At 41.9% G+C, this 21,812-nt stretch overlaps 2 protein-coding genes across 8 annotated transcripts in view; one reads left to right on the top strand and one right to left on the bottom strand.

The window, feature by feature from the left end:
• Positions 1–6,952, bottom strand: part of RBM33 (RNA binding motif protein 33) — a 98,626-nt gene extending 91,674 nt beyond the window's left edge. For 6 of the 7 annotated variants that reach the window (XM_078378516.1, XM_020779730.3, XM_078378513.1 and 3 more), the window contains exons 1-2: positions 6,756–6,952; positions 1,916–1,994 (exon numbers count right to left, since the gene is read on the bottom strand). In XM_078378516.1, coding sequence (XP_078234642.1) covers positions 1,916–1,994; positions 6,756–6,795 — 119 coding nt within the window. In that variant the 5' untranslated portion in view covers positions 6,796–6,952. The remainder of the gene's footprint in view (positions 1–1,915; positions 1,995–6,755) is intronic. The other variant, XM_020779733.3, reaches the window with a different exon arrangement.
• A 10,315-nt stretch (positions 6,953–17,267) lies between these two features.
• Positions 17,268–21,812, top strand: part of CNPY1 (canopy FGF signaling regulator 1) — a 59,489-nt gene continuing 54,944 nt past the window's right edge. The window contains exon 1 of the mRNA XM_020779734.3: positions 17,268–17,488. The gene's annotated coding sequence lies outside the window, so the exon portion shown is untranslated. The remainder of the gene's footprint in view (positions 17,489–21,812) is intronic.

Raw genomic sequence — 21,812 nt, 5'->3', positions numbered from 1 at the left:
CAGCTCTCCCACACACATTCAAGTGTGCAACTGGGGGCTGAGACTGTATTTGTGTTTGTAGTACCCAAAGCTGCTGCAGGAACAACTCCTTTGCCTTCCGTAACTACAAACTAAGGGCAGCAAGGAACGGCTTTGCCACAGGGAAATTGAACCAAACACCTGTGGCGCAGGTGAACACCAACGTGGCAACCCTGAACACCCTCTGACAAAGAGCCTTGGAAGGGAGGGCAGGCCTTTCCCACAGCTGCACTGCACTTCCACATACACGTCAAGATAATCCCCTCCTCAGTGCCAATCCGGAGAGAATTGTGGGCAGTCTCTCTTGTCACACTTGCCAAACATCAAGGGAAGACTTGGAAAAACAAGAACTGCAAGCATTTTTTTTCATGTTGCATAAAAACACACACACACACACAAATAAATTGTCACAATTCAACCAACATTATAAAATACTAATGGTCACTGTGCACAGGAGCATGATTTTTTATATATATAAAAAAGAGGTTAGTTTTAGAACAAAACTTTGCTAGAGACTTTAAAGACACCCACAAAGAAAACATTTGTAATAAAGAACTGAGGTTTGTTACACTTGATCATCCCATAAACAAACAATCATCCCATACACAAACAAAAAACACTGCCAGAAGCAAAACAACCACTTGTGGAACTGACTGGCACATATGCTCATGCATACATAAATATTTAATTAAAAGCAATTCAGATGTTTTTGAGAGCAACATCCTCAAACAGCAAAAACGAACAAGGACAAAAACACAAAATATATGATTACTATATCAGCAAGCATACAGAGTACATAGAAGAGCTGCTATAAAAGATATAAGCAAATCAAAATCTCAGTAAAAGGCATCATTGAAGAGCAACATATTAAAGCCTCAACTGAACATCTACAACATATGTTGTGAAGCAGAAGACAACATGTTCCACAGACCTGGGGCTACCAATGAGAAAGACCTATTATGTTATGTATGCCAAATTAGGCATTGGGCACTCAGGAATAATCCCCTGAACCACACTTTAATGTGTAGACAGAACTAGATGGATGAAGTCAATACTTCAAATAACCTATTCTTACCTAATTAAGAATTGCAATTAGAGATGAGTACATATGAAGGCCTCCACAGAGCTCCACAGGTGCTGCATGTTCCCTCCCCTTATCCTCAGGCTGGCTGGCCTGCCCACTCACACATCATTGCATGCCACTGGGGTCCTCTTTCTGTGGCAGTGGGCCAGTGCAGGCAGGAGCTTGGACTGTCCTTCCCCACCTTACCTCAGAGCCAATCACTCAGGCGAGGAGGTGAGATGGGCAGCCTGAGCTCCTGCCAGCCACAGAAGGAGGGCTCTGGCTGGCAGCGTACCACAAATTGTGAGTGGGCTAGCCAGCTGAAAGATGGGGAGAGGCCTTCTCTATTTGTTAAGACCAGCATTTTCAATTAAGTCCAAAACAGCTACTGGAAGTCATTGCAACTGATGCCAAGTTAAAATTGTGTTTTAGACTTCTTGGCTCCCATCAGCATCCATCTGATGCTAGTTACCTCTTCCAGACCAACTTTAACATGGCCTTGATAACCAAAGTGCAGTAGAATAATCCAGTTTGAAGGGAACAAATGCATGACAGAAGAAAGAAAGAATTAGTTCATATGCTATTCAAAGATGTAGAGGGAGAAATATCTGTTATCTCCCCATTTGCATAATAAGCTATGAGGAAAAGCAGCAGCAAATTCTCCACCCCTGTTCTTTATAGAAGATATACATCTTCTCACAATTTAGCCTTTGACATGCATATGGATACAAATTTATTAGTGTCTAAACTTCTACTTTAAAAAAAGAGCAGAGTGCAAAATACAAACTCAAGAAAGCAAAATGGAATTCTAAGAGAAAATTGGAGGAGCCTTACCTGTCCCAGTCATCATCTCCAGTTCTTCTCCTCCATGATCTTTCTGCACCAGGCTTATCAAACTGATCAAAGTCATCATCTGTTAAGAGAAGACATTTCATAATTTCTCCTTGCCCCATGAAAAACATTCCACCGGGACTGCAGAGGGAAGATAGACAAGTGGAGTTTTATTATGTTGGCAATGAGCACCTAGCATGACAATGGATTTAGCCCATCACCTGTTTAGAAACTCCACATCGCAGACAAAAGATGGATATCCACAACTGAGAAGACTATCAACTAGTCCTAAAAGAGTCTTAAGTCCCAATGATATTGTCTGTTGTAGGCCTCTCTAAACAATAGGAAATCAAATGTTAAATTGTAGCTGATTTCATAAACTGATCAATCTATTGCTCACTTAAAGCTCATAGTTCTAAAAGATACATTTCAATACTGCAAAATTATATTCTCACTAAAGAGAATCTTCATAATAAAGATTTTACAAACATGAAGCTAGTATTCCATTATCTTAAAAAAAATTATCTCCAATAAAGAGGTGTCTGCCACTAGCTTGCTTGATTACTCCACTTTTTTAAAAAAATGCTGCTGCTGATCAGACTATATATTCTAGTAAACATGACACTACAAATTGTTATCTCTCTGCATCATTCAGGCAAAGTTCCCATGCAGGCAGACTGTATATCATCCTGATTTTATTTATTTATTTATTTCATTTATAGACCACCCATCTGGCAGCCAAGGCCATTCTGAGGAGTTTACAACAAAAGCTTGATTTAACTCAAGTTTTCCACTGACACGTATTCAACTTCAGCCACGTAAGCATTTACGGAGTATAGGCGTTGTGAAAGTTAAACCCTACTGAACTAAGTGAGGCTTGATCCTGAATAAACACACATAAATTTATTCTATAATCCACTTTAAGCCATAACTAAATAAACCATACTTTACAGTTAGCTGGACCTAGTCATATTTAACAGCCATTCCACTGAAATCTACTGAAGGTAAGTTAGCTGTCACTAGCTTCTACGATTATGGACTTGAAAGGCAAGTCCACAATCGACAATTGCTTGACACTCTCACACCTTATTAATAAAACATTAAAATATGCTAATACCAAACTGTATGTGGCATTCCTTGATTTAAAGGGAGCTTTTGATTCAATTGATAAGACAACTATGATGGAACAAACTGGATATTGCTAAAAGACTGCTCCTCCTCATAAAAGGTTTATACACTGCTACAACATTAAAATTCGACTTTCTCAAAGAGGGGAAGTAACTAACCAGGTCCCAACTAGCAAGGGAGTGAAACAAGGCAGCATCCTGGTTCCCTTATTGTTTAACCTTTTTATGAATGATCTCGCTCCCTTTTTTGACAAACTTCAGTGCCCACCTCCCAAATTGTGAACTCGTCCCATCCCAACACTACTCTATGCAGATGATGCAGTCATCTTTTCCCGCACTCGTCCAGGCCTAAAACGCCTGATTTATGGAAGTGCAGAGTATCTGAGCAAATATAAAATGCAATTAAAATATAATAAATAAAAAATACTGGGTTTTGCCAAAACATGGAAACAATTTCAACACAACCTAAATGGAAATAGAACAGGTTAAACAGGATAAATATTTAGGTTTTCTTTTTCATTATAAACACTTTTGGGTCCCCATTCGAAAAATGGCAATAAATGCAGCTAAGATCACTACTCAAGCTATTCTGCATTTTTACTATTATTCAGGCTTGTCTTGGTAGCATTACAAGTTTTCAAGTCCAAAATTATTCCACAAGCCCTCTATGGTTTCCCAATTTGGGCAAGTGCTTTGGATTGATTGATTGAACAGCTACAATCTTCCTTCTTACGCAAAGGCATGCCCTACTCGGTGCTGGAAACCCTTGTTCATGTTTTTCAAATGCCCACTTCACTCAATAGGCAGATCAAGGTTAACAGTCCCAATTTTATTAAAACTGGACGGGAGGTCAGATCTGGATAAAGTTTGCTATATGCTGATGGCCAAGATGACCGACATTGTAGAAAGAGTCTCAGACTTCCTTGATACTGTTGTTAGGAGACAAACCTTTGTCCCTTTAAGGATGTCTAACACTCTTCTGCCATCTTGATGCCTATATATGCAGTTACCTAACAAACCACCATGACTATGTCTATTTTTTACGTATGCTAATAAAGGTTTTATCTATCTAGCTTCTACCAATTTAAATGAATTAAATACTACTGTACTCATTTCAATAGGCCTCCTCATAGAATACTGAAGTTAGAAGGAACCTAAGGTCATGAAGTCTGACACACACACTCCCGGCTCAATGCTCACCATACAGCTACTTTGAATCTCACTGTTTCATTCTTATACTGAGGCTCTGAATCTTCTTAATCACAATGTATCTATCAGCCTTCTTTACCCGAGAGCCCTCCAGATGTTTCATACAACTTTCAGCGCTCCTGAACAGTGACCATGCTGGTATATATTATGCAGGTTGACCTTTTTCACCTATACAGAGTGAGCTGATCTGGATGAGGAAGTCAGTAATGCACAGGATCTATGACTATTGGTTGAAGCAGCATGCTGATGCATGCTTCAAGCTGAGGAAATAGCTAAACAAAGCCAAGTGTGACTCTCCATTTGTCCATTTCGTTACCTGAATACTAGTCCTCTCTCGTCTGTTGACTGTTTCCCTTCCCAAAATACAAAACAAAATGTTACAAGGGAAACAATCAAATAGGAAGCACAGACATTTGGACAACATGATACAGTACTTATATGGTAAGCTTTGAAATCCACAAGTAGTAGCCACATTTCAAAGAATCCCAGCCACAGGCATGGTCTGTAACCTAAGGAGTGTCTCTCTGTCAGAAGCTAGATGATTGCAGTGCTGATCCTCCTCCATTTCCACATGGGTCAATAAGAAATAATAGTATGAGATTTTGAGGATGTCTATATGAAGCAAATGGATAAAATTACTAGTGCCTTTTCCTAGATTCATACTGTCACTGATGGTCCCAGAAAGTCTGGCAGATTGAGATAGAAGGACGAAGACAGACTACATCTGAGTGAGGTCCATGTGGTTTGTGTGCGTTAACATTTCAGATTCAACTCTTGACAACCTCAAGTTAAAAGCATCAAAAAGCAGAGGATAAAAACCTCTGCTTCAAAAAGTTTGAAACTACCAAGTAAAGTGGACAATAGTAGTCCAGATGTTTTCAGCTATGTTTTCTAAACCCTGGCTGTAGTTCTTTAACTTCAAGCAAAACTATATACTATTACAACCTTCAGTTATTCAGATTTCAACCTTCATCAGTGGACTCTATTTTCAGTAAAGATTAAACTCAAAGCAAGATGCTTAATTTAGAGCATTTATATTCACTGTCATCTCAGTATTCAAAATGGATAATCCATCTTTTACATATCCAGAGTGTCAATGCCCATATATCAGTTTTAATAGTAGAAGTAAAATTAACATAAGGGCTTTAAGGCCACAATAAAATCGAAGAGGTGTAAAATAAACTGATAAAAGCCATACAAGTAACCAATGTGAAACAATTTACACAGTTTGTAAATACTGAAGTGGGTAAGTCTTCTTGAAAGAAAGAAAATGTTCAGGATGCCAACAAGACCATGTCAGTCCTGTTCAAACTGAGATGAGCTGAAGACAAATTACATAAAAACTGGCACTGAATTTTCTTGGTATATTTCTTTAGCCGCCTAGAGTGGTCCTGAGCCGACTAGATAGGCGGGATATAAATTAAATAAATAGAAATTAATAGAAATAGAAATATATAAACAAAGATTTTCCAAGATCGAGACTTTACTATAACTCTCAAAAAGCCAAAAACTGTTTAATAAAAACATATTTTACTGCTTTTATTTATTGAACCTTTTCGTAGCAGTAAATCTAAAGAATTGTGGGGAGCCCTACAATCTTAATATACAAAAAAGATGAAGTAAAGAAGCTATCCAATCAGAAGAGCAAGAATCTATTGATTATCTGCATTCCTTATTTCTACCAATCAGCTTTTACTAGATTTGCTATTTCATTCTATCTGGACCACAGCTACTGATAAAAGCCTCTCCCCTTTCCAAGAATAAAAAAAAATACAGTATTTACTTTTACCAATCAGATTCAACCTCTTTCCTCAACACTAAATAGGGCTCCGTTTCGGAAACTAGCACGAGCGAATCCCACGGACACCTTCTACAGTTAGCATCCTTTTCGCAGACACATCATCCCACTTGCAACGTCCTCCTTCACAGGACTCCCGCCTCCCTTCATCCCGCCGTATCCCATACAGGCTTTATAGGTCCAGCATCCTCTTTCTCTCCTGAGGTAAGCTGTGGACCCAACAGTCCAGCAATCCGCTTACTTCTACCTATTCCTTATCGCTGGGCGAGGGGATGCCCACCAAAACCAACCCAAAAAGGAAAACCCCGCCATCTCTTTCCCTATTTCTAGCCGCTTCTCCTCTCTTCCAGCTGGGCCAGATTCCCGCAGCATGTCCCTCTACGCAACCACCACCCCCCTTTCAGATGCTCAGCCCAACCCCTCCTTCTTACACCCTTACCCGGGGGCATCTCAGGGAACGCCATGGCCACTACTCCCGAGTAAACACAAACACAGAACGGAGCTGACGCGGAGAGCATCTCTTCCACGCCCGCGAAGAACAGGATTCCCGCCCTCTCCAAAGCCCAAGGGAACCCCCCCCCCACGGACGCCTGCGCTATTCGCACTCCCCTTCCCCAGACCTCTAGCGCCAAATCGCCTCAGGCTGGCTCCACACCGCGGCCCAACCGCGCCCCCTCGGCCTCTGCGGACGGAGGGTCCCGTTCTATACCTGCACCTCCTCCTCCTCCTCCTCCCAAAGTAGCTGCCATGGCGCCGGGGTCCTGAGAAAGCGCAATACAGGCGCCTCAGGATTTCCCCCGCTTTTCCCGACAGCGGTGGCTTCTTACAGCCGGTGGGTGAGCGCCCGCCGCCGCTGCCGATCCCCGAACTACCACAACATGGCGGCGGGCCGCCGAGGGAAAAGGTAGAGGAGACGAAGGGAGGGGGGGCTGAGCGACGCGACCCGCTTCGCGTTGCAGTCTGGGAAGTTGGAGGACCGGTTCTCCTCCTCCCTTCCTGGGCGGAAGTAGGTAGAGCCCGCTGGTTGGTCAGCTTGAAGCAGTTGAGCGACACACGGCTTCTTGTGCGCCTGCGCATCATTGGGAAACCGCGAAAGAGGCCGTTGGGCGGGGACGCAAGAGGCTTGGCACCTTCGCCGAAGCGAAGAAAACCGTACCTTCTTGCCCCGCCTCTCGATGGTTCTTGCTGACAAAAAGCTGTGCAAGCACTGCGCATGCGTCCAAGCGGAGGAAGGGGCGGAGAGTGAAATCTAGGGCTTAAAAACACTCAAAGGTAGAGGCATTTGACGCATGCGTAGAACTTATTTTTTTTCTCGGATTGTTTCTCTGGAAGAGAGTACCGATTAATGTTTGTAGCTCTTGGAAGGCGTTTCTGTGGCCTGAAACACAAATAAATTTGCTTATAGCAGAAATCAGTTATTTCTTTTTCTTGTTTTGAATAATAATACTTCCCTTTAATAATTTCTTACTAACTATGGTAAGAATTAATAAAAGTGTGAATTAGCATTAAGCACAACAAACAGATCATGGTGGAAATATAGACTAAAAGTCATGCCATCCTTGTTTCTTAGGCATTTCACATACACTGCCCTAACAAGTCTTCCCAATTTTGTCTGGCTTCTTGTTTGGGGTAAATAAACCACCTTATAATCACTCAGCGAGGGAGAAAATAATACATACTGGTCCGTTGGAATCAAACGCCATGGGTAACTGCATGGTTCATTTCTTTGGCTGAAGCAGAGATTTGAAACTTTAAAAAAAAATACAACTCCCAGAATTTGCTGGGTGGGGGATTCTGGGAGTTAAATTTTTTTTTGAAAACAAAAAAATGTAATGTTTTCAAATATCTGGGTTTCTTTAATAAAGCTGGGGCAGGTTTAAGAGATCCACATAGTCCTATGGGATTGCTTCTGGAAGAAGAAGGCTGTAGTGGCTCACCATGGCCTCACAAGGGTATTTTCCAGTTCAACCACGCCAGTTTTTCTAGAGGTAACAACACCTGTTGGGAAGCTGAGCAAGTCAGAGGCCAGATGTGGCTTGATTAGTTCCAAAACCTTCAAGGCCTAGAAATACCAGAAATTAATTAAGAATATTCTGACCTTGGCCTGACTTTGTGGATGTGACTTGGGGCTGAGTAGGATTTGAATCTGATATAACTCAGCTTCTCTCCTTCTCTGCCCTTTTCTTTGGCTCTTCTTCTAGCTGATCTCAGTCAAGGCAGCCGAGATCACCCACCACAAGAGGCTTCTGACTATTCCAAACCCTGCACAGCTCAGATATCTTCAAGTTTTGGATTGGATTGTATGTTTGGTAAACTACATGGATGAAGATGTACCAAATTTATCTACTTTATTAAAGTCTTTGTATGAATACTTTTGGGGGAAATACTGCTGGTCTCCAGGAAACAGAAGAAGAAACTGCATTCAACATGTAGATGAAACAATCTCAGATGCTCATATTATTGAAATTTTAAGAGGCAAACACTAATAACTATGGGATAGGAGAAGGAGTGGAAACCCGTTGCATTTTGCTCTTTGACAGTTATAGATAAAAATAGACAGTATGCACAGATTGAGAATGATTGCCTGGCAAGTGTAAATATATGTGAGAATTTGGAAATATGTGTACTAAGTTTATATAAACTAACAACTGGTCAAAGATTTTTTGCTACTCTAATTAATGTGGTGCTGGAGGAGGCTCTTGAGAGTCCCCTGGAGTGCAAGGAGAACAAACTTATCCATTCTGAAGGAAATCAACCCTGAGTGCTCACTGGAAGGACAGATCCTGAAGCTGAGGCTCCAATATTTTGGCCATCTCACGAGAAGAGAAGACTCCTTGGAAAAGACCTTGATGTTAGGAAAGTGTGAGGGCAAGAGGAGAAGGGGACGACAGAGGATGAGATGGTTCGACAGTGTTATTGAAGCGACCAAAATGAATTTGACACAACTCCGGGAGGCAGTGGAAGATAGGAGGGCCTGGCATGCTCTGGTCCATGTGGTCACGAAGAGTCGGACACGACTAAATGACTAAACAATGAATTAATAGAAAGGATCAGTAGACCAAGCAACAATAATAAGCCAGCGTCTTCCAGTGAAACTTATGTGAAACATTCCATATGCTCAATTTCTTCCATGATTATTCCAGACATCCTCATGATAAACTCAGTACCACAGAAGGGTCACTATGGGCACAGAGACACTGTAACAGCCTACGTCGCAGTTGTAGAAGCCTGTCAGTCAGTGTCAGAAGAAAGACAACTGTAGCACAAAATCTAATCAAAATAAATGACCAAGATATTATTGGCTTACTATTTGGAATGGTTATGGAAATATTAGACCAGAGTTTGGTGTCTAAGGACAGTTGTGAGTCTAGTGGGCTAATAGAGGAAAAATATTGCATTGTATTTCCAATTATTTTAAGGGAAGAAATTTTAGATATCATTTATGAGGCCCTTGACCACTTGAAAGAGCTCCGCCAGACAATTCTGTGCAGATGCAATGGTGGCAGAGAAGAATGACTTATTCGCCGCCACCATTGCCATGGAATAGACCTTCCAATGGGCCCTAGTCTGTGTTGGATTGAATTCACTCCAGGTTTTCTGCCATCATCTTTCTACTCTGTGTCCCACTTCTTTCATTACCACCAGCTACCCAATGAACTGAGGGGCTAGTTTGACTCTACTATCTGGGAGAGGATGCTTAGGAGCAATTGTGTCAACAGCCCTGGCCGTTTCCCCATTCCAGAGATCAACCCGGACTTCAACAGAATCACCTGCCAAGGCAACAGGAAACACCCCAAGAGCCGCCAGGAAACCAGTAGGCTCTATCAGCCTCATGGGGCGGATAATCTTAATCAGTCCACCACCCCAAATCGATTCTGAGATCCAGTCAAACATACGCCAATTTTTAAAACATGCATTTTTAAATACTTTTCTTGAAAGCAATCAGAGTGGAAACTGATCACAACTTTCTTTTTTTACATATGCATTTTTTTCTCCCATTTCACTGGAACCCTGTCTTTCCATCAAAAAAAAATAGTGCTCAAGGCAGCTGAAAAACTTCATAAAAGAATAAAAAGAAGTAAAATCAAATTTTACTATAAAATCAAACAAAACAAATCCCAGCCGAAAAACAACAACATTAGAGTCAAATAAATGCATTAACACCATTAAATTCTACAAAGGATAGAGTTAGAAACCTCACAGTAGGAGAAGAATTTACGTTCACACTTTTTAAAAAAATAGTTGCATCCCTTGCTTTATATTTTTGTCTTCTTCCACCCAGTTTTTAAATGGTTTCTAATGCTGTTGATTTCTCTGTGGTAGCAGAGAAAGGGGAGCCTTGGCCTCTTTGGGCCTAAGCTAGATTTATACCAGCTTCCTCCTAGACTCCTCTGATTATCTTGTCAAGCCATCAGATTCATTTATCAGCCATTCTCCACATTAAGCTTCACACCATGCTTTTAATTAATTTCTTCGTTTCTACGTACAAGGTGAGTAACCCATCCCTTTCCACCCTACGCTAGAAGAGAACCAATAGAGGTGCATCATCCTATATAAGACACAATTTTTGAGGAGCTATCTTGAATAACCAATTATTGACTGCATTGTACATTGTTCTAGGATTTAATTAAGCGATAAGGGCCATCATACTGGGATCCTTTATCTTTCAGATAAGGATTTGTCAGGCTTACCCCAAGAGGTCTTTATCTGAAAGATAAGGGGAAGGTACATAGGTGCATCCTTGTTAGTTTAAATCCTTTAATTAAAAAGACCTTTTTAAAAAAAGTTATAGGTTGTTATTGTCTTTGAGGGATGCAAAATCAGTAAGGTGATACCTTTGACTGGATTCAGACCTATTGGGAAGACAGAATACCAAGAGTTCTACACAACTTCCATACTTGATTTATTAGGTCCTATCATTGTCTTTATTGTTGTTGTTACATACTTGATTTATTATTTTATTTATTTTATTTATTTATTCAACTTATATGCCACCCACTCTTCCCAAAGTTCTCTGGGTGGCTCACAACAATTAGTACTTCTATTCCATTTAAAGGTTTTTCCAGTGTAAAGACTATGTTATCTGCAAAAGCCCTTAGCTTATAGCAGAGGTCTATTAGGTTCTATCATTGCCATCGTCGTCATCATCATTATCATTACCATTATCATTTCCAATATATCTCATTTTGAGGCACATAGAATAAAAGTCATCTTTTCATCAACTTGATGGTTCACCATTTAAGATTCTGGTGTATGTCATTGACTTTCCTGGGTCAAAACTAATAAAGCCTAAAAGTAACCAAGCAAGTGAACATCTAAAAAAATTGTAGTTTGTATGATTTGTAAGAGGAAATATGCACAGCAAAAAGAATTATATACTGTATTGTGTCACCCACTTTAGCCTGACCATGAGCCATACCTTTGATCCTGTCCATAGTCACAGTGTGTCCTTTCCATGCCGAAACAGGGTTCCTCCATCCTGCTTCAATTTTTTGTCCATTTCACCTATGTCCTGCTAAGCAAGGCAGACAATTTAACATTTGTTTCTAATTAGACAGAATGTAATCCTTTGGAGTGAAGTCCTCTGGCTTAGCATACAATGGAATAGACCAGAACACTACACAGCCCAATTATTCCTCTCTAACGCCGGCCCTTATGTGTAATTCATAGATTATCCCAACTCTTATGCACTGTAAAAACCCACATAAGGTAAAGGTAAAGATTCCCCTTGACAATTTGTCCAGTCGTGTCCGACTCTAGAGGGTGGTGCTCATCTCCGTTTCCAAGCCATATTGCCAGCGTTTGTCCGAAGACAATCTTCCATGGTCACGTGGCCAGCACAACTAGACACAGAACACCGTGACCTTCCCACCGTTGTGGTACCTATTTATCTACTCGCATTTTTGCATTTTGCATGCTTTCGAACCACTAGGTTGGCGGGAGCTGGGACAAGCGACGGGGGCTCAGTCTGTCGCGTGGATTTGATCTTATGACTGCAGGTCTTCTGACCTTGCAGCACAGAGGCTTCTGAAGTTTAACCCACAGCACCATAGTGGAGAAGCAAATAAGTGGAGAAGCAAATAAGAGACATAAAATCCTACCAGTTAAAATCTCCCTATAGTGGAGAAGCAAATAAGAGACTTAAAATCCTACCAGTTGTAAGTGACTGAGGCAAACAATTCAAATCACATGCTTTTCAAGAAACTTCCCAGTCTTTGCCGGTACTGGTATGGATCAAGGCATTCTGCCTGCATTTCTGGATTTCTCTAGAGGGCACAACTGCAGGGCCTGTCATGATGAGCGCCTCCCCTTTAAAATTTGCAACGATACCATTGACAATAAACATCTCCAGCGCTTTGCTTGGCAAGGCTTCCCTAGATATTTTGCTGCCTGAGGCAGAGGACGAGAGTGCCATCCCCAACCTCAGCAGCAGCACCAGTATTATGCACATGAAAGCCAGCTGGATTGACTCACAATGCTAGCAACAAAATGGTGTCCTTTAGTGGTTCGGAGTTTAACACCCAACCCTAAGCCATGCAGGAGAAGCAGGGGATCTGGCCTCGAAAGCATCTACAGTATTTGCTGAAGCAGTACGCTCACTCTGCCCAAGAGCTGGGCCGGCCCTGCTGCATTCCTAATAACAATAGATGCACTTCCTGTTGTTTAGTGTGCTTCTGCGATGAATATTTTAAAAACGTTTTGTAGCCTGTGATTTGCATGTTCCTTTGAAGCTGTCTCTGATAAGGGATGCAATCGTTATCTGGCATCAGTTTATTGATTTAGATAGACAAAAGAACAAAGCACAGAAACAGAATTTACCCAGATGAATCTGTACTCTTCAGCCTCAAACAGGAAAACATCTTACAGTTCCTGCTAAAATAGCTTTGAGACGTATAATGTATCTGCTGATGTAATAGCGCTGTTTGATTGTTACCTGAGGGACTAAACAGGAACATTTGTTTGCATGTGTTCTGTTAGAAAAGATGAATTTATTATGCAGTTGAGCTCCTACTGTATACAGCATCCGATGTTTCTGTCTGGAAATTAGTTCAATCAAAACTATAAAAGATGCAAGCAAATTAGGTACTGTATCTCTAGAATATGGATGCTGTTCACTGTGAAATTCCTTGTTTTGAGTTCCATTGTAATGAACAAAAGATGTCCATGAATCTTGTTAGATTTCTGCTCTTTTCCCATTCATATCAAGAATGTTGATGTAGGAAAATGTTTGGCTTACAACGTCCTTCCCTAAAACGATCCTGGATCTAAAGTACTTGGAAAGACCAAAGAAAGAAGATTTCTGTGGTCTTCATGGGTAAATTGTTGACAAAAATGCTTTTACACGTATGGGATTGCTGGTAATGTTGAAGATCCTTCTCATTTCCAGCAATCTTACATTTTGCTTTTGCCCTATTTGAAACGTGCAGTATTCAGTGTTTGGAAGTAACTCCTTGCAAATCATGAATTCATTATAATCGCTTTTTTTTCTACACCTCTCTCTTTATGAGCCTGCTCGTGTGTTAAGGTCATCAGGAGAGGCCTTGCTCTGAGTCCAGACACCTTCACAGGTGTGTTTGCTGGGGACACAGGAGAGGACCTTCTCTGTCACTATTCCCAGACTTTGGAACTCCCTCCCACAGGAGACTGGCCTGGCCTCATCTTTATTATTGTTCTATGAGCAGGCAAAGACCTTTCTCTTTAGACAAACTTTCCCTGAATGAATTGGCTGCCCAGTGGGATTTTTTTTAAATGGATTGGATCTTACATCATTGAATGTGTTTCAATGTAGATTATTTGTTTTGGCATTGTATTCATTGATCTTTTTAGTATTGTATACTCACCGTTATTAGCTTAAATACTGTCTTTTAATTGTTGTAAGCCACCTTGGGTCCTTTTTAAAAAGAAAGGCAGGTTTAATTAGATGGATGGATGGACGGACAGACAGACAGACGACAGACAGATACAGTGGACCCTCGATTTACAGATGGCTCGACTTACAGACTTTTTGAGTTATAGGCTTCTCTGGCCACAAAATTTAGGTTCGACTTGCAGCCAGAGAATCGACCTACAGACCAGAAAAAAACCAAAATGGAACAAAAACGGCCAGTTACGGAATTAATCGGTTTTCAATGCATTGTAGGTCAATGGAGACTCGACCTACAGACTTTTTGACCTGTGGCAACCGTTCCAATACGGATTAACTCCGTAAGTAGAGGGTCCACTGTAGATATTACACCCACCCACCTACCTGCCTACCTAGTTGCAAAGGCAACTGTTTTTAGTTTCTTTTGAAAATGGAGAAAGGCAAGAGTTTGTTTTAGAAATTGGAACTATAAAAGCAACTCAGTACTTTTTGGTGCTTTGGTACTGTAATTAATAAATGTTGGAATGTAATTTCCCAAGTTCTGTAACACAGCAAATAAACTACTGTATTGAAGAAAGATACCACCATGTATCACTTCCCTTCAGTTTTTTCTCTCTCCATACATTATACAGTTAGTTTCCCCCACCCCCCACCCCAGGCCTTTGATAATCTTCGTTTCCTTATCACTGCATACCGTACTTTGTATCATCATACAGAAGAAGTGACAGGCTTGAAACAAAGAGTAATGCAGACATCCTAGGGAAGCAGCATATATAAGAGCTGGCGCTAGGATGACAGGCTTGTTAAAAGACTATCGCTCACAGCAATACATATACATACACCTAGTATGATAATTGCTGTCTTTTTCCTAACAACACATGATGATGACATAACAGCAGATCTCAGACATCTGAGCCTCACCGAGGGAATTCTCTGTAGCAGATGTTTACGGTTGGGCGTGGTTATAAACAAGTGCAGCACATTGGGAAGAACTGACATGGCTACCACACGTACGTTATTTTTTGCAAATAATTGGTAGAAGGAGCAGATGGAGGGGAGTATGGTGCTATGGTTACAGCACTGTGCAGGGAGTCGGGAGAGCCTGATTCAGCTGGCCAACGAGCCATAAAACTCACAGAGTGACTTTGGGACCATCACCATCTGAGAGCGTGACGTACTTCACCTGGTTATTGTGAGAAAAAAGTAGGGAGAAGAATAGCAACACATGCTGCCTGGAGGTGGTTGGAGGAAAAGCTAGATTTAAGGAGGAGAAGGAAAAAGGAATAAGAGTAAGTAGCAATGGTAAGTTAGTTGTGTGCTGTCTAGTTGCAAACTGACTTATGACAACCCAACAGGGCTTTCCAGGTAAGTGAGATATTTAAGGAGTGGCTTCACCGGTTCCACTTTCCCAGTGAACTTCCATGGCCAATTGGGGATTTGAACCCTCATCTCCAGAGTCCTAGTCTGCCATTCTGTCCAATACAACACACTGGGTACTCAAGTAGTAATAGCAACAACACCAATATCCTAGGGACTTTGGGTTGGCTTTGCAATTCCTATAATATGCCACTGGTGACAAAAAGTTGCATCTAGACTAGCTGGTCAGAGGGAGGCATCAGTGAAAAGGATGTGAAACATTTCTCTTGGCTTCAGTGAGCTCTATGTGCAACTTAATTTGTGTGACTCAGACTTAGTGTTGTTTTGGCCAAAATCCTCTTGCATGGCTATACACATGGCATAACTTTTGGGAGCAAATTGGCCCAAGTTAAGAAATCATCATAGACATTATCAGCTGCACACTGAGTCATAGAACTCAGTAAGAAATGGATAATGTTCACGGTGATTCCGTAACTTGGAGAATTCTGCCTCTGCAGGTTTTGCTGCTTTGGTTATGCCAGCATAACTTGGTAAGCAAATTTGGGTCAATGACTGAATACAGTGCAATGGGAATCAAATCGCACCACAATATAAATCTGTCATACTTCCGTGCTTAGGCTACTGTGTACAATTTTGCTTCTCGTTTTGAACAGAACAAAGAGTTGTAGAAGGAACGGGTCTCATCAAAGCAAAGGGATGTTCATGTCTTACAACTGCCAGAATCACACCATCTGGCAGAAGGATCCTAGCCATTGTAGTTAAAACAAACAAATGAAAAAAATAGAACAAAACCTCTTGCAAGCTCTACCCAAAGGGGGTCTGCTTTAAAAACTGGAAAACTCTTACTGAAAGACAAATGATACCACAGAACTTTCAATAAGGATGGTAGCCTATAAGGAGAAATGTGTTCACCCTAAGCAATAGTAAAGGTCTATTCAGCACAAGGGACGTGGTGGCGCTGCGGGCTAAACCGCAGAAGCCTGTGCTGCAGGGTCAGAAGACCAAGCAGTCGTAAGATCGAATCCATGCAACGGAGTGAGCTCCCACTGCTTGTCCCAGCTCCCATCAACTTAGCGGTTCGAAAGCATACAAATGCAAGTAGATAAATAGGGACCACTTTGGTGGGAAGGTAAGAGCATTCCGTGTCTAAGTCGCACTGGCCATGTGACCATGGAAGATTGTCTTCGGACAAAACACTGGCTCTATGGCTTGGAAATGGGGATGATCACCGCCCCCTAGAGTCGAACACGACTGGACAAAAATTGTCAAGGGGAACCTTTACCTTTACTTATTCAGCACACACAGATTTCTGAGTCTGGGACCACAGAAGCCATGTTTAACAGTGGCATAGTAAGAAACCACCAAACTGTCTAATCAAAGATGCCAGTCTTTCCCTCCCCCACCCCAAGACCAATGATTCCTAATTCTGGATCCCCAGACGTTCTCGGACTGCAACTCCACGCTAGCTGCGGCATTCTCGAACTTGTTATCCAAAAATGCTGCTGGATAGCTCCGTGGTTGAGGTCTCTGGCTTCAGAGCCAGAGGTTGGGAGTTCGATTCCCCCACTGGGCCTCTTTGTCAGGGGCTGGACTCAGCCCTCCCTCGGGTCTCTTCCAGCTCTGCAGTTCTAAGTTTTAAAAAAATGAACTTTCTGCCATCTCTGCCCAGGATGCTGAATTCGGCTGCACCTCTCAAAAAAAAAATCCTAGGCAGGATTGTAAGCCCTTGTTGATAGACCAGAAAATATGAGCTGCAACAAGCCTGCTGGAGCATGCTGCAGAAAACTTTAAACAGGGTGACATGTTGCACAGGTAATTTAATTCACCAAGGTAACCAGAATGCTGTTTTCTTCCTTGTACTACCTGGAGGAAAGCGGGGTGGGGGGAGCAGCCTTCAGCTGCTTTCCATTGGCTGGTCAAGTCCTTGTTTTTCCCCACATGGTGTCCTTTTATTGGCTCCCTCCCCCCCCACCAGTGGTTGCCCTTTATGATAACAGAAGTGCCGGAGAGTCGGCTGTACTGCATCAGTGGCAAGCTCAGCTGCCTTACTGAGAAAGACAGCCCTACGAGGAACCTGCACTGAAGAGGGGTCGAGGAAGAGCCCATCCTGTGGGTGAACCCCGAACAGCAAGTTTCTAAAAGTTAAAAGTTACCGCCATGCATAGAGCCACTGGGGCGATCAGAGGCTGAAACCTTGCAAAGTAAGTAAGCTTGCAACACTCAGCTGAGTTAATTCAGGGGAACTCCGTTAGTTTTTAAGAGATCATGACCAGGTATGCCTGCTGTACATTTAGAGAGCCAGGTTGGGGTGGTTTGGAAGGAAGGCCAGTATCTCCTTCCCTTGGCAGATGTTTGTTTAGATTCAGCAGCCACTGGGCAGAAAAATATCTCCCCATCCCAGCATTATATAACTATTGAAGGCATTATCCTTTCTTTTCTATTAGCATGGAACTAAGTGTGCTTCTTGAATTCAGATTTTTGTATGTTTTACTGTCAGGACTGTTCTGAATTATTTCAGTGAAAAGAAACATACACAGATTTGTAAATGTACAAACCAAGCATTGAAGGTAATAAAAGTGTTCACCGTTAATGGGCCGGGAGGATGAAAGCAAGTAGTAATGAATTGTAGGTTTTTATGTCTCTGGAGAAGCAAAACTTGGTGGTTTGTTTATTCTAATGAAAGTTTCCCTCCTTTCTCACCAGACCATCAGTTGGCAAGGATGTGGGATGGGGAGACATACAGTATGCAGGTACACAAGGATATAGGAGTTGTGTGTGTGTCCACCCACATAGTAGTCAGGCACGCACACAGACACACACATAGGGGGGAATGAGAGAGAGAGAGATTTAGAAAATGTCTCACTTTTTAAAGATTAGCAAATTGGCACGTCTTTGATGCCGAGTCCCGGGTCCCAAACCCCAAATCTGAGCCCCTTTTAAAAACAAGTTTTTATTCCCCCAGTAAAAAGGGAGAGATGGATGTGTATAATGAATTGCATGTCAAGTCTGAGTCATTGGAAAAAAACCCAAGTCAAGTCACCAGTGTGAGTTAAATTCAACTTGATAGCAAGTCATATGACACTCAAGTCCCCAGCCCTGATGATTAAGGTGTGTCAGGATGTGGTTCAGGACAGATGGGTCAGATTCAGGCAAGGATGGGCACCGTGGCTGGGTGCATGATTTTAGACAGCAACTCCCATTATCTCCCAGCATTGGCTAGGTGGGTTGTGGCTGGTGGGCTGTGATCAAGCAAGATCTGAAAAGCTAAAATTTTAAAGGTTTACATCAAACTAGCATACAGAGGAAAATCCAGAACAAGTTTATGTGTCAAAAGAGATGAAAAACAGGATTGGTGCATCATAACCAGGCTGGTTACAGACATATATTTTTTGAGTATTTATGAACTATTGTACTAGAAGGGATCTACTATCACCATAGCCTACAAAATTACCTTTCTGGACTAAAACCTCCAGATCCCTCCCCAGTTAGCATGGAAGCTGTAGCCTGAAAAAGTAACTTTTCCATCTGTGATCATCACCCAGCTTCAGTGGCTGTGCAGAGGAGGTATGCAGCAGGACCCATGACAGAGAAAGGCATCCTTTACCAATTAGGGTACCCTCCAGATGTGCTGGGCTAAGGGAATGAGGTTGAAGCCCCACATATCTGGGAGACTGGTGTACAGGAAGTTGACTGAGGATCAGACACTTAAAAGACATTTGTCTGAGAACGTGTCATGAAGAACCATCAGAGGTGGCCAGAAACACACATGAAAAAGAATTTGAACTCAAATGGAGAATTGTTCACAGATGTTAAACCACAAAGGGAAGAGACTGTTGAGTGTTCCTACACTGGACTGCTATAGCAGTTTGATTCCATTCAAAGTGCCCTAGCTCCATTGTATGGCATCCTGGGATTTATTGTTTGATTAAGTATATAGAAATCTGTACTAGAGAGCTCTAATGCACCTCCTGGAGCTACAGTAGAGAATTATAAACATCTCATCCAACTAGCCCAGGATTCTGTATGGTGGAGCCATAGGAATTAAAGTTCCTGTGCAGTGTAGGTACACTCCATGACTCTGCTGCCAGCTGCTTTTGGATTTTTTTTTCAATACGGCTACTAGAATTCAGCAGGAATTCCCTTAGCTAGAATTCTGTAACTTTAGCAAAAAACAAAAAAAAAAAACCAAAAAAACCCCCAAGTCTCATAAGAATGTCTTTATGCACACGTGTGCCTTGGCAAATTTCTCTCTGCAGCAAAAGCCATTAAGGATGGAGAAGGAGGAAATAAGTGGAGCTTTCTAAGCCCCATTGGAACTGCAAGGCATTAGAGGACTGGTAGTCTCTCTGTTCATTAGGCTCTGTTAAGGGTAACTCTCAAACAACTACCAAAAAGCTATTTTGCAATCAATATGAATGAAGATTGATTTTAATGCTAGTGCATGGCTACATCCTGGACCCTTTTCCAAATAACCAGAAGTGAACACCATTTTGAGCAGCATCATTCAGGATTATTGATTTGTAACTCACTGATTAGAAATATTTTATTTATTTATTTATTTAATTTATTTAATTTATACCCCACCTATCTGGTCGGTGAGAGTAGCCTAGGGGCAAGCCTATCTTGCCTTGAGGGCACATTAGATTGTCCCTCTGATGTGTAGCTGTGTTGCCTCTGTTCTCTCCAAAAGATGTCCCACACCAAACATTCCCCTGCATTTGGATACAGTAATTTGGGTGTTAGGAGGAATAGTTTGAGCCTGGTCTTCTCCCTGATTAGCTATTCTTCAACTCCCATGGACTTCTGATGTGGGTCTCTTCAAACAGGTGACTCTGCAAAACTCATTGGACGACAAATCCTGTCTTCCAGTAGGATTAATGACAAGTTGCTGTTGAACAAGATCTAGACGTTTACAGGTTCCCCTTTCTTGTGATAGATCAGTGGTTCCCAGCCTTAGGTCCCCAGGTGTTCTTGGACTACATCTCCCAGAAATCCTGGCCAACACAGCTAGTGGTGAAGGCTTCTGGAAGTTTGAGTCTAAGAACATCTGGTGCCCAAGGTTGGAAATTACTGTGGCAAAGAAGGGATGAGTCCCAAATATAGTAAGAGTCAGCACCTCAATGTGAGCAAATCCATCCACTAAGACTGAGAGCTAGACACGATAGTGGACACAGAGCTGCCGTGGAAAAAAGCAGCTTTCATTCCCCCCCACTCCCCAATTATTTCAAGGGATATAAACAGCAACATTTCCCTGCTCCATCAACCTGCACCTAATGAAATGCAATAAATGCCTAAAGTAAATATATAAAATGAAGTACAGCAATGGCACCTGACATTTCTAATTCAACCTTCTCCACCACAACGTGTTGAGCTACAACCTCCCATGCTGCCGACTACTCATGAGACTTCTAATCTTATATACAGTACCTGGAAGGGTACCAGTAAGTGGAGGCTGGCTTAATTCCTGCAAAAGGTAGCCCACTGAACTGGAGAAAGTAACAAGACACTTCAACTCTATATCTGTGTATAGGTGGATCTGTATATGAAGGCATTTCTTGCAGGTTACTAAAACACCCAGTCATGACTAGGTAAAGGTAAAGGTTCCCCTTGACAATTTTGTCCAGTCGTGTCCGACTCTATGCAGCGGTGCTCATCTCCGTTTCCAACCCATAGTTAGCGTTTGTCCGCAGACAATCTTCCGTGGTCACATGGCCAGCATGACTAGACACGGAACGCCGTTTACCTTCCCACCATGGTGGTCCCTATTTATCTACTCACATTTTTACATGCTTTTGAATGACTAGGTTGGCAGGAGCTGGGACAAGCGACGGAGCTCACTCCATCGCATGGATTCGATCTTATGATTGCTGGTCTTCTGACCTCGCAGCACAGAGGCTTCTGCGGTTTAACCTGCAGTGCCACCACGTCCCTTTAGTCATGACCAAATCCAAGTAATTGTCTGACTGAACTAGAGATAACAAATTATTCTCTTCTCTTTCCTCTCCTCTCCTCTCTTCTTCTTCTCTTCTCTTCTTCTCTTCTTCTCTTCTTTCCTTCTTTCCTTCTTTCCTTCTTTCCTTCCTTCCTTCCTTCCTTCCTTCCTTCTTTCTTTCTTTCTTTCTTTCTTTCTTTCTTTCTTTCTTTCTTTCTTTCTTTCTTTCTTTCTTTCTTTCTTTCTTTCTTTCTTTCTTTCTTTCTTTCTTTCTTTCTTTCTTTCTTTCTTTCTTTCTTTCTTTCTTGAAACAAGATCTTGGGAAGAGTGTAGTTTGCACAGGATCATTGCTGGCAATTTGGGGAAGACAATTAATGGCCTGCTAAAGAAGCGGTGTGGGTTGTTTTGAAACCTGGCTGTGACTAGCATGCAAAACAGTACCCTTTCTTTTCTTATGGAAAAAAAGAGAGTCACGCCTCATTGGCTTCACAGGTGTGTGTTTTCCTATGATTTATGCAAGGTAGAGGAACTTGTTGAGTAATGAAGGTTAGAGTGGGTGGGGGGAGCAGGATGGCAATCTATTGAATGAAGCT

The sequence above is a fragment of the Pogona vitticeps genome, chromosome 6, assembly GCF_051106095.1.
Source record: "Pogona vitticeps strain Pit_001003342236 chromosome 6, PviZW2.1, whole genome shotgun sequence".
NCBI lineage: Eukaryota > Metazoa > Chordata > Lepidosauria > Squamata > Agamidae > Pogona > Pogona vitticeps.
Note: the sequence above shows the minus strand (reverse complement) of the source record. Positions and strands in the feature narration are given on the sequence as shown.